General features: G+C 36.6%; 1 protein-coding gene across 8 annotated transcripts in view; it reads right to left on the bottom strand.

Annotated features, from left to right (window-relative positions):
* The window catches only part of LOC105486404 (sperm tail PG-rich repeat containing 2), a 657,812-nt gene that overhangs the window by 494,894 nt on the left and 149,547 nt on the right, over nucleotides 1–13,371 (bottom strand). For all 8 annotated transcript variants that reach the window (XR_011621154.1, XR_011621153.1, XR_011621155.1 and 5 more), the window contains one exon: nucleotides 4,161–4,268. Coding sequence is in view for 5 of the 8 variants with exons in the window: in XM_071093286.1 (XP_070949387.1) it covers nucleotides 4,161–4,268 (108 nt within the window). In the remaining 3 variants the exon portion in view is untranslated. The remainder of the gene's footprint in view (nucleotides 1–4,160; nucleotides 4,269–13,371) is intronic.

The raw sequence follows: 13,371 nt of genomic DNA, 5'->3' as shown, positions 1-13,371 counted from the left end.
TGATGCATGGCTTTCCCAGGATATCATATCTGGAGATATGATGTCTGCTGGCCTTCACTGGTAATTTTAATTTTGATCAAATTCAACACTGTCTCTATATTTATAGTAAGTACTTAACATTCTACTGAAAGCAAGTGCTCTCCCTTCTCCTTCAATTATTTACTTCATTATCTAGCTATCTACTTACCTATCTATAGTCGACCCTTGAACAACATGGGTTTGAACAATGTGGTTCCACTTATATACAAATTTTCTTCACTTTCTGCCACCCCTAAGATAGCAAGACCAACCATTCCTCTTCTCCTTCCTCCTAGTCTATTGAATGTAATGACAAGAGCTTTATAGTAATTTACTTCCATTTTATAAATAGTAAATACATTTTCTCTTCCTTGTGATTTTTAATAACATTTTCTTTTTTCTAGCTTACTTTATTGTAAGTATACAGTACATAACACATATAACATACAAAATATATGTGACTTCACTATGTTATTGGTAAGGCTTCTGGTCAACAATGGCCTATTTGTAGCTAAGTTTGAGAGGAGTCAAAAATCATATGCAGATTTTCAAATGCATGGAGGGTTGGCATCCCTAATCTGTGCATTGTTCAGAGGACAACTGTACTTAGTTGTCTGTTTATTATCCATATTGACTCATGAATGCCAACATTAATGATTTATAATTTATTATTGAACCAATGGGGGGCACTTCATGTTGTTTCCTATGTCACTGTGATATGCTCTCATCATTATTTTGTTTAGAACTTACTTTCTGACATAAAGTGTTACACTTTCCTCTTCCACCTACCATGGAATCAGTTATTTCTCTGAGGAATCCTTTTTCTTTCAGTAGGAACAGAATTAGAGACCAAGATCTGGGCACAAGATGTGTCCCTTGCTACTGGGGTATCTTTGCTTCTTGGTTCATTTAGCAGACAGAGCTAGAACATACACACATTCACAGAGAATGAGAGAGAGAAACACACACATACATATATACACTCATACATAGACACATGAACATACATACATTTACATGTGACATATATATGCATATATTCATACATATAAATATATATTAAAAATCATGAGTTCATGCCGGGCGCGGTGGCTCAAGCCTGTAATCCCAGCACTTTGGGAGGCCGAGACGGGCGGATCACGAGGCCAGGAGATCGAGAGACGATCCCGGCTAACACGGTGAAACCCCGTCTCTACTAAAAAATACAAAAAAACTAGCCGGGCGAGGTGGCGGGCGCCTGTAGTCCCAGCTACTCGGGAGGCTGAGGCAGGAGAACGGCGTAAACCCGGGAGGCGGAGCTTGCAGTGAGCTGAGATCCGGCCACTGCACTCCAGCCTGGGTGACAGAGCAAGACTCCGTCTCAAAAAAAAAAAAAAAAAAAAAAAATCATGAGTTCACATAAAAACCTTCAAATCCATCCCACAAGGTCCTCTTTCACCTCCTCCAATCCATTATTGTATGCACCTTCCTTAACAATGAAAACCATACCTCAGAATATCAACTTTTTTGCTCAAACTTGTGATATATCTAAGATAGTTTTATGATTGCTTTATCCATACCATCTCAATAAATCAACCTACTAAAAATAATTAAGAATTTTTTTCCAATTCTTTTTTTTCTTTTTTCTGAGACAGAGTCTCATTCCTTCACACAGGCGGGATCTCTAGACTCACTGGAACCTCTGCTTCCTGGGTTCAGAAGATTCTCATGCCTCATCCTCCTGAGTAACTGGAATTACAAGTGCATGCCACAATGCCTGGCTAATTTTTGTATTTTTAGTAGAGACTGGATTTTGCCACGTTGGCCAGGCTTGTCTCAAACTGCTGACCTCAAGTAACCCACCCGCCTCATTTGTTTCCATTTGCTTTCAGTTTAGTTATTAACTTTTCCCATTCTTACTGATTTATTTTTATTTTTGAATATATAAAACATTGAAATCTTTCCAAAAGATAAAATACGTATTTTTTTAAAGTATAGTCAAAGAAGTGTTACGCCTCCTGTTGGGGATGCTGCACCACTTGGGACAGAAAAGTCTCAATTTGCAACATTTGCTGATTTCCATGGTGTAAATACACCCACAGCAGTGGCTAATTTCACACTACCAACGTAATGTCAACCAGCTTGCAAAACTCCTGGAAACTTAACAGTTGGCTCTTGCAAGCCAGTACAAATAAACAGCAGCATACCAGTGCTTGCACTTTACCTCCTCACCATCCCTTGTAGATAACTAACATCATTATTTTCTGGTTTATCTTCATCGTGTTTATATAGCCAAGTAGTTATGTGTATGTTTTCCTATTTTCCTATATTTCTTAGACAAAAATATAGTACAACATATATGTTCTTTTGAGTTGTGTAAAGTAGGTAAATATTAACACTACTAAAATAACAATTTATTACTGGAAGTACAAAAAAGGAGTCTCAAATTTATTTTCCTAAATACTATCTTATTATTTTAGATGCTAAGTGAAATTTTAAAATGATAATTTTCAACCGTGACTGCATATTAGAATTACTTGAGGAATTAAAACATATATATTGCTGTTTAGGCCCTATTCTGAACCACATGAATCAATCTCTGGAAGGAAGAACAAAGGGCATGTTGGCACTTGGGTATCAGAATGTATTTAAATTCCTCAGATGTTTTTAATGTGCATCCCGAGTTAAGAGCCATTGCCATAAAGGAAATACTATGTATTTAAAATTAATAATTGAAGACATAAGGCAATTCGGTGCATTTAGATAAAATGCCTGACAACTCCTAAATCAATAACTAAAATAAGCATCTCAGAAATGTATCTGTCTTTATTTCTACAAACCAGAAATTCTGTGCTCTAAGTCTACTTTGTTAATTGTGTTATTTCTTTTTCTATCATAATCATATACATATATATATATATTCACATTCAAATAAACATTAACACTACCCCTAGTAGGTTATCCTGTTTAGTTTTAATTCTTCCATATCTTTTACTGCAGAACCATTATTCTTTTTCCCATTATCCCCTTAAACCAAATTGATATAATATTCTTTTCTATTTCTAAAAATATATTTTTAAATATGATTGTGTCAAGTGATATAAGGTTAGGGCTATATATCAGATTAACAGAAACAGTATAAAACCTGAGATTTTATTTGTAAAAAGAGCACTTTTAAAAAATCAAGGGCACACATACATGCACAGGCACATGCGCAAGCGCACGCGAGCGCGCGCGCGCACACACACACACACACACAGAAAATATCCTGTCTTCCCCACATCCATCTCTTGTAGTACCTTAAGTATCATTAAGTTGCTTGATGCAGAAATCTAGTATTCATTCTTGATTCCTCCCAGTCCCTCATAACAACATCTAGCCCATTAAAAAGTCATGTTAATTTTAGCTCCAAATATACCTGCAATCTATCTACTTGTCTCCAAGGAGGTGTCTCTTAAGTACAATAAAATCAAAGTAGTCATCTATAGTCATCTGAAGGATAATAATCTTCCCAAGTTAAATAAGATAATTACAGCTGTACATACCATAGGTGGATAAATTTCACAATTACTTTGGTCTGGAGGCTGCCACATAATAAAGGTTTGCTAGTATTATAATTGTCTTGCCTTGCAAATATGTCAGATACCTTCAAGTGCTCTTAGTATATTCCTAGGAGTATGTGAAATGGTTACTGCAAAATATATTCTATGACTGTTGTATCACTAGTGAAGGTCCCAGTGGCAATTGTAGAAATGACCTATTGCCAGGCTCCACAGAATGCCCTCAGAACCTTTTCAGAAAGAGATGCAAGCCTATATAGCTTACATGTTAACACTCCACACTTTCATTAACAAAGCATATTTTTAAAAAGACTAAAGAAGACATTTCTTATAAACTGAATTGAACATTCATATATGCAAATTTGCTTAATAGAAAATGTTTAATAGATGGTTCTATTCAAATATTCATCTGTGTATTTCTAATTTTATTTCAGTTCATTTTACCAATATGTTTTGGTAATATATTTTTCTCAGACCATGTCTATTTCCAATTTGCTTAAATATCACTTTTCTTCTTATAACCTTTAAACATCACTGAATGTGTTGCTGGCCTCACATTATGCCTATGAGACTCAATATATGAAAATGACTGTAGACCATTACCTGGGATTGAGAAAGAAAAGCAGGGGATGCATCATTTGCATTTGGTGTCATACTTTCTGTCTTCTGAAATTGACTTTTAATGTCATATTTTCCAGGCCCTGGTACTCCCTAAATCACAAAAAGAAATACATGTTCTCATTAAGAAAGGATCTATAGCACCTAAGGGAAGAGTTGGCTAAATATCTGAACCACAGTCACAGAGTTTTTAAGTGAATTCCTATATAATATTACCAAAGCACTACATTAAAAGGCAAGCTGGAACAAACTTAAGAGCAGCAAAAAAAAAAAAAAAAATATTTCCTTAGCGAAGCAGCCCTTGAACCCAAAAACACACTACCTGAAACTTTGCTGCCCTCTACTGATAAAGCTCAGAAAAAAATTATCCAGTTCTTCACATGATTAAATACTAAAATGAAAGAAAAATGACTTCTCTTGTTCTTCCATTTAAAAGTATACAGCTAGCTCATCTCTAAAAAATTTTGTACTGTCTTTTTTAAATGTATGTAAATCAATGTGTTTTTTCCAACAAATAGGCTTTAGGAAATAGTTTCACTACATATGGTAACTGTAAGAAATTAAGCTTTTAACTAGATACTTTATAACAGATAAGAATTAATTCAGTAAGTTCTGAGGTTGAGTTTTTTATTTTCTTAGTCATATAAATAAATATTAAGAAGTACTATTTATTCATCATCAAATATTTTAAGTACATTGATAAAGTACCTTTTATACTAAAAAAACAAAGTTAGATTCAAATCTTCTGCTTCATACATACCTAAATTATTCTTCTTTGTCTGAAAGAATTACTCCTTGATTTACTAATTGAATAATTGGCTTATAAATTAGACGTATAATGAAGTTCTATCATTATATCCTGTCATTTCTATCTTTATAATATTTCCAAATCCAACCACTTCTCCACCTCCACAACTACCACTCTGATCAAAGCCACCACCATCTCTTACCTGAATTACGGTAAAAGTCCCCTAACTGTTCCCTGCTCCAATCCTTGTCCATCTTCAATCTACTGACATAGCAGCTAGTGAAGGAGCTGTTGCACAATCCGAGTCAGATTGTATCACTCTGCTTCTCAAACCCACCCAGTGGTTGCCAATCTCAGAACACAAGCCAAATCCTTAATACGGTCTGAATTACACACACATACACACACACACACACACACACACACACATACACACACACACACACATTACCTCTCTAGCCTCATCTCCTACCTCTCTCTCCCCTCATTCACTTTGCTACATCTCTTCCTTAAACAGATCAGGCATATATTCGCTTCAGGACCTTGGTGTTTGGCTGTCTGCTTCAAATGTTCTCTGCAGATTACTCCTTCATTATAATCAGGTCACTACACAATGTCACATTCTCAATGAGTCATTTCCAGGCCACCCAATCTAAAATTTCATTACCACCTCCAAACAATTTATGTTCCCTTCTCTGCTGTTTTTAAGCGTATCATTTATTACTATCCAAAATAAGATTTTCTGCTATACTCTAAGCTCCAGAAAGGCCGGGTCATTTTCTTTTTCTGTTTTGCTCACTGCTATATCTCTAGAGTATAGAAGAGTACCTGAAACACAGTAGGGTTCAGTTAATATTTGCAAGAAGACCGAGATCATGCCACTGCACTCCAGCCTGGGGCACAGAGCAAGACTCCGTCTCAAAAAAAAATAAAAAATAATAAAATAAAAAATAAAATAAAATATTTGCAAGAAGAATCGATGTGTACATGAATTGAATCCTACATTTCCACTGACTACATTATGAATTTGATGATGAGTTCCTATTGAAAATAATCTGGCTCCAAATAAGTGCATTAGCCATTTCTAATTCTTATTTTTTGTTGTTTTTGTTTTTCATTTTTTGAAATGGGGTCTCACTCTGTTACCCAGGCTGGAGTGCAGTGGCCCAGTCTCACCTCACTGCAACCTCTGCCTCACGTGCTCAAGAAGTCCTCCACCCCAGCCTCCTGAGTAGCTGGAACCACAGGCATGCGCCACCAGGCCCAACTAATTTTTGTATTTTTGGTAGAGATGGGTTTTTGCCATGTTGGTCTTAGGTTCCCCAGGTTGGTCTTGAACTGAGCTCAAGCAATCTGCCCGCCTTGGCCTCCCAAAGTTCTGGGATTACAGGCGTGAGCCACTGTGCCTGGCCAGCCACTTCTAATTATGATAAAATATGTAAATCCTATGTATTTTTTTAACCTGATAATTTGGGGGGAAAAAAAAGGAGAAACTAAAAATTTATGAAAAACTAATACAGAAGTATCTTTTATTTTAAATAGGTTAGATTCTAAAAAGTTATCCAAAAGTTCATGACACCTTGGCTCAAATGAGCAGATTCATGCCATTATTTGCTGGCTGGTAGAAAAGATGCACTTCAGCAATGATACATAAGATTTTTTTTATCTACCAACTTGTAGTAAGTTAAGTTCAGAAGAAAAGAAACTTCTACAAAATTCTGTGGCTACATAAACCTGCAAAATATGCAATAAATATAGAAATATGGGGTGTATAAATTCAAATACATAGCGTTAGCCTGTTTTCTGAAGCTATACAGATATGCAATATCCTTCTTCTCCCTATACAGTAGTCCTTCCTTATCCAGAAGGGATAGGTTTCAAGTCTCCCAGTGAATGCCTGAAACTGAGGATTGTATGAAACCCTATATACACTAAGTTTTTTTTCCTGTACATACATATCTATGATAAAGTTTAACTTATATTTTAGGCACAGAAAGATTAATAACAATAATTAATAATAAAATAGAACAATTATAATAAATACTGTTCACAATTTCACAGATAGAAGATTCATACTTACTGCAGATCTTAGCAACCTCAACATGTAATTTGTTTCTTTCCTTATTGTCAATAACTTTCACCTTTCCAAAGAAAGCACTTTACAACTTCTCTTTGTCATATCCCACTTGATAGCATCACTATTCTTGCACTTTGGAGCCATTATTAGTTAAAATAAGAGTTCTTTCAACACAAGCACTGGAATACCCCAACAGTCAATCTGATAACCAAAATAGCTACTAAGTGACTAACGGGCTTCACCTACCAGGTGGGACAAAGCAAGAAGTTGACATATTTCATCACACTACACAGAATGGTGTGCAATTTTAAACCAAATTGTTTACTTCTGGAATTTTCCATTTAATATTTTCAGACTATGGTTGACCACAAGTAACTAAAACCACAGGAGGTAAAGGTGCAGATAAAGGGAGAGTGCTATACAGGCCAACGTGATCAAAATGATCAGCTACTAACAAACCAGAATTACTTTTCTACTATTTTCAACAACCGTATAAGTGGTCACTACTAGGGATCATAGGGAAAAGATTACATGTGAATTATAAATGAATATACTTCAACTTAAGAAGACTTTCTTGCATAAAAGGACAAATGAAATCTTGAATCCTTCAAGAATACTTCCTTTTTCTTTTCTTCTGTTTTTTTGTAAAGATCCTAATGTTATGGAACTTTCCTTCACTAAAATAACATAGAACAATCAAATGAGGTCCTTGCTTCTAAAAAGCTAGGTTTCGGATTTAATAAGCCACTTAGAAATAAGCTCCAAAATAAGTCTGTGAGAACTGACCACTAAAGGACAGGTTTCGACTTATGACATTATAAAGAAAGTAAAAACACTTTGAAGAAACCAACCCTAGGCAAAGGTTGAAAATCCTGTTTTCCAAATTGTGAGCAACAGACAACCTGCATTAATATCAACCTATTAAATACATAGCCCCCCAGTTCCCATCTTAGACCCAGTAAATCAGAATCTTGTTGAGTATGGGAATCTACTTTTTAATAAGCCCCACAGATGATTCTCAAGCACAGTAAAGAACCACAGACCGGAACAAAAGGAATCACTACCATAGCATCTTTTACTAATCACATCTATTCTAAGGAAGAAGACGCAGATCTTAAAAGTATTCTGCTGTGGAAACAAAGCTTAAAAATTATTGAAACAGGTTATTTATGGCATCTTTTCATCTGTAACCTAACAAAAAATGGTTTTCTTTCTTTAAAAGCTGAAGTATGATCTTCCATTTGATCACATTATGTGCAGGGATTGGAAAACTGGGAAAAACATACAGCTTAAACTTTATTCCTACACCATCATCAGTAATGATTATTACTATCATTTTTTTTCTTAGGTTTTGGGGAAGCAGATGTTATTTGGTTACATGAATAAATTCTTTGGTGGTGATTTCTGAGATTTTGGAGCACCCATCACCCAAGCAGTGTGTGCATTGTACCCAATGTGTATTCTTTTATCCCTCACCTCCATTCCACCCTTTCCCTCAAGTCCCCAAAGTCCATTGTATCATTCTTATGCCTTTAAGTCCTCATAGCTTAGCTCCCACTTATGAGTGAGATTGGGTTTCCATTTCTGGGTTACTTCACTTAGAATAATGGTCTCCAATTCCATCCAGATTGCTATGAATGCCATTATTTTCATTCCTTTTTATGGCTGAGTAGTATTCCATGGTGTGTGTGTGTGTGTGTGTGTGTGTGTGTGTGTATATATATAAAATATCACATTTTCTTTATCCACTCATTGATTGATGGGCATTTGGGCTCCGTCCATATTTTTGCAATTGCAAATTGTACTGCTATAAACATGTGTGTGCAAGTATCTTTTTTGTACAGTGACTTATTTTCCTCTGGGTAGATACCCAGCAGTGGGATTGCTGGATCAAATGGTAGATCTACTTTTAGTTTTTTAAGAAATCTCCACACTGTTTTCCATAGTGGTTATATTAGTTTACATTCCCACCAAACAGTGGGAAACTGTTCCCTTTCCACCATATCCATGCCAACATCTAATTTTTTTTTTATTTTTTTATTATGGCCATTCTTGCAGGAGCAAGGTGGTAACACATTGTGATTTTGATTTGCATTTCTCTGACAATTATTGATGTTCAGTATTTTTTCATATGTTTGTTGGCCATCTGTATATCTTCTTTTGAGAATTGTCTATTCATGTCCTTTGCCCACTTTTTGATGAAATTGTTTGTTTTTCTTCTTGCTGATTAGAGTTCCTTATAAATTCTGAATATTAGTCCTTTCTCAGATGTATAGATTGTGAAGATTTTCTCCCACTCTATGGGTTGTCTATTTACCCTGCTGATTATTACTTTTGCCGTGCAGAAGCTTTTTAGTTTAATTAAGTCTCATCCATTTATCTTTGTTTATGTTGTGTTTGCTATTGGGTTCTTGGTCATGAAGTCTTTGCCTAGGCTAATGTCTAGAAGGGTTTTTCCAATGTTATCTTCTAGAATTTTTATGGTTTCAAGCATTAGATTTAAGTCTTTGATACATCTTGAGTTGGTTTTTGTATACAGTGAGAAATGAGGATCCAGTTTCATTCATTCACATGTGGCCTGCTAATTATCCCAGCACCATTTGTTGAATAGGGTGTCCTTTCCCCACTTTACGTTTTTGTTTGCTTTGTCAAAGATCAGTCAACTGTCAAGTTTTCTGGGTTTATTTCTAGGTTCTCAATTCTGTTCCATTGGTCTGTGTGCCTGTTTCTGTATCAGTACCATGCTGTTTTGGTGGAGATAGCCTTGTTGTATAGTTTGAAGCTGAGTAATGTAATGCCTTCAGATTTCCCCAGATTTGTTCTTTTTGCTTAGTCTTGCTTTGGCTATGTGGGCTCTTTTTTGGTTCCATATGAATTTTTGGATTGTTTTTCCTAGTTCTGTGAAGAATGATGGTGGTATTTTAATGAGAATTTCATTGAATCTGTAGATTACTTTGGCAATATGGTCATTTTTATAATATTGATTCTACCCATCCATGAGCATGGGATGTGTTCCATTTATTTGTGCCATCTATGATTTCTTTCAGCAGTGCAGTTTTCCTTGGAGAGGTCTTTCATCTCCTTGCTTAAGTATATAACTTAAATTTTTTTTAAGCTATTGTAAAAGGGTTGAGTCTTGATTTGATTCTCAGCTTAATCACTGTTGGTATAAGCAGAGTTACTAATTTGTGTACATTAATTTTGTATCCTGAAACTTTGCTGAATTCATTTACCAATTCTAGGAGCTTTTTGAATGAATCTTTCAGGTTTTCTGGGTATATGAAAATGCCATCGGCAAATAGCAATAATTTGACTTCCTCTTTACCAATTTGGATACCCTTTCTTTCTCTTGTCTGATTGCTCTGGCTACGACTTCCAGTATTTTGTTGAGTAGAAGTGATGAAAGTGGGAATACTGGTCTTGTTCCAGTTCTCAGGGAGAATGCTTTCAACTTTTTCCAGTTTAGTATAATGTTGCCTGTGGGTTTATCATAGATGACTGTTATTACCTTAAGGTGTGTCCCTTCTATGCCAATTTTGCTGACGGTTTAATACTAAAGGAATGCTGGATTTTGCCAAATGCTTATTCTGCATCTGTTCTGATGATCAAGGGATTTTTAATTCTATTTACGTAATATATCACACTTATTGACTTGCAGATGTCAAACCATCCCTGCATCCCTGGTATGAAACCCACTTGATCATAGTGGATTATCTTTTGTATATGCTGTTAGATTCTGTTAGCTGGTATTTTGTTGAGGATTTTTGCAGCTGTGTTCATCAGGGATATTGGTCTTTAGTTTTTTCTTTTCTTTTCTTTTCTTTTTTTTTTTTTTGTTATGTCCTTTCCTAGTTTTAGCATTAGGGTGATACTGGCTTCATAGAATGATTGACAGATGATCCCCTCTCTCTCTATCTTGTGGGATAGTATCAGTAGGATTGGTACCAATTCTTCTTTGAATGTCTGATAGAACTCATCTGTGAATCCGTCTGGTCTTGGACTTTTTATTGTTGGTAGCTTTTTAATTATCATTTCAATCTTGCTGCTTATTATTGGTCTGTTCAGAGTTTCTCTTTCTTCCTGGTTTAATCTAAAAGGGTTGTCTATTTCCAGGAATTTATCCATCTCCTCTAGATCTTCTAGTTTATATGCATAAAGGTGTTCAAAATAGCTTCGAATGATCTTTTGTATTTCTGTGGTATCAGTTGTAATCATTCCTGTTTCATTTCTAATTGAGCTTATTTGGATCTTCTCTCTTCATTTCTTCATTAATCTCACTAATGATCTATTAATTTTATTTATCTTTTCAAATAACCAGTTTTTTGTTTCATTTATCTTTTGTATTGTTTTGTTGTTTTTGTTGTTGTTTCAATTCATTTAGTTCTGCCCTGATTTTTGTTACTTCTTTTCCTCTACTTCTATATTACAGAGGTATTGAGAGGTTGTATCATTCTTACCGTTTAGTTCAAATAATTTTTTAATTTCCAACTTTATTTCATTGTTAACCCAATGATCATTCAGGAGCAGGTTATTTAATTTCCATGTATTTCCATGGTTTTGAGGGATCCCTTTGGAATTGATTTCCAGTTTTATTCTACTGTGGTCTGACAGAATACTTGCCATATTTTCATTTTTTTTTAATTTGTTGAGACTTGTTTTGTGACCTATCATATGGCCTACCTTGGAGAATGTTTCATGCGCTGATGAATAGAATGTATATTCTGCAGTTGTTGGGTAGAATTCTCTGTAAATATCTGTTAAGTCCATTCATTGTAGGGTATAGTTTAAGTCTATTGCCTCCCCTATCCTCTAGGGATGTGACTTCCTGAGACCTGAGCTGCAGTGATTATTGTTTCTCTTCCAGGTCGAGCCACCCAGCAGAGTTACTGAGTTCCAGGCTGGTACAGAGGAGTGTCTGCAAAGAGATGTGACCCATCTTCAGGTCTCTCAGCCATGAATACCAGCACCTACTCTGGTGGAGGTAGCAGGGGAGTGAAGTGGACTCTGTGAGGGTCCTAGATTGTATTTTTGTTAAGTGTACTGGTTTTGTGTTGGTTGGCCCCAAGGTAGGAGCTGGCGCTTTCAAGAGCACATCAGCTGCAGTTGTATAGGGAGGATCAGGCAGTGGGTGCAGCCATAGAGCTCCCAAGAGATTATGTCCTTTGTCTTTGGCTACCAGGGCAGGTAGAGAAAGATCATCAGGTTGGGGCAGAGCTAGGCATGTCTGAGCTCGGCCTCTCCTTGGGTGGGACTTGCTGTGGCTGCTATGAGATATAGGGATGTGGTTCCCAGGCCAATGGAGTTATGTTCCCAGAAAGATTATGGTTGTCTTTGCTGCATCACACAGGTCACCAGGAAAGTGGCAGAAAGCCGGCACCCACAGCACTCCCATGCTGCCTGCACCCTGAAAAGCCAGTCTCACTCCCACCATTACCCCTACACCCCCCAACCCCCGCCATAGAACTGAATTTATTTCCAGGAAGCCAGTGAACAGGGCTGAGAACTTGCCCGAGGCTACAAGCCTTCCAGCTGAGAAAGCAAGCTGACTCACAGTTCCTTGGCTGTCCCACAAAGCCTGCAGTGGCAATCACCTCCTTCAATGTGTCTGTGAATTCTCATGACTTTCCTGGTATGTTTCTGTGGTAGTTCCTGGAGGAAAAGTACACAATGTGGGTCTCCCCACACTGCTCTGTCTCTCCAAGTGGAAGCTGCAAGTTAGTCCTGCCTCCTATCCACCATTTTCCTTCTGGGTTGTTGTTTTTAAGTCAGATTACATTTTAAGAAGATAAACTGATAGGAAACTAAGATGGCTGACTAGACACAGCCAGGAGGAATATCTGCCACTGAGAAACCAAGACATCGGGAAGCCTAGCACACCCTGAGTAGATGTTCAAAGGGAAGGCACTAAAAATGGACAGACAGAGAATACAGATGTTGAGCTAAAGTGGGAGGAAGCTGGGAACCCTGCATGGGGTTACCACACACCAGGACTCATTTCTGGTCCCCAGTGACTCCTAGAAAACAGAAATGAGGCCAGTCCACTGAACCCACCTGATATGGTTTGGCTGTGTCCCAACCCAAATCTCATGTTGAACTGTAAACCCCATGTGTTGAAGGAAGGCATGGTGGGAGGTAACTGGATCATGCAGGCAGATTTCTTTCTCTACAATGAGAACTACAAAACCCTGCTGAAACAAATCAGAAATTACACAAACAAATGAAAAAATATTCCATGCTCTGAGATAGTAAGAATCAATATTGTGAAAATGGCCATACTGCCCAAAGCAACTTATAGATTCAGTACTATTCCTATTAAATTACCAATGACATTCTTCACAGAATTAGAAAAAAAGCTATTTTAAAATTTATAT

The sequence above is a fragment of the Macaca nemestrina genome, chromosome 3, assembly GCF_043159975.1.
Source record: "Macaca nemestrina isolate mMacNem1 chromosome 3, mMacNem.hap1, whole genome shotgun sequence".
Lineage (NCBI taxonomy): Eukaryota > Metazoa > Chordata > Mammalia > Primates > Cercopithecidae > Macaca > Macaca nemestrina.
Note: the sequence above shows the minus strand (reverse complement) of the source record. Positions and strands in the feature narration are given on the sequence as shown.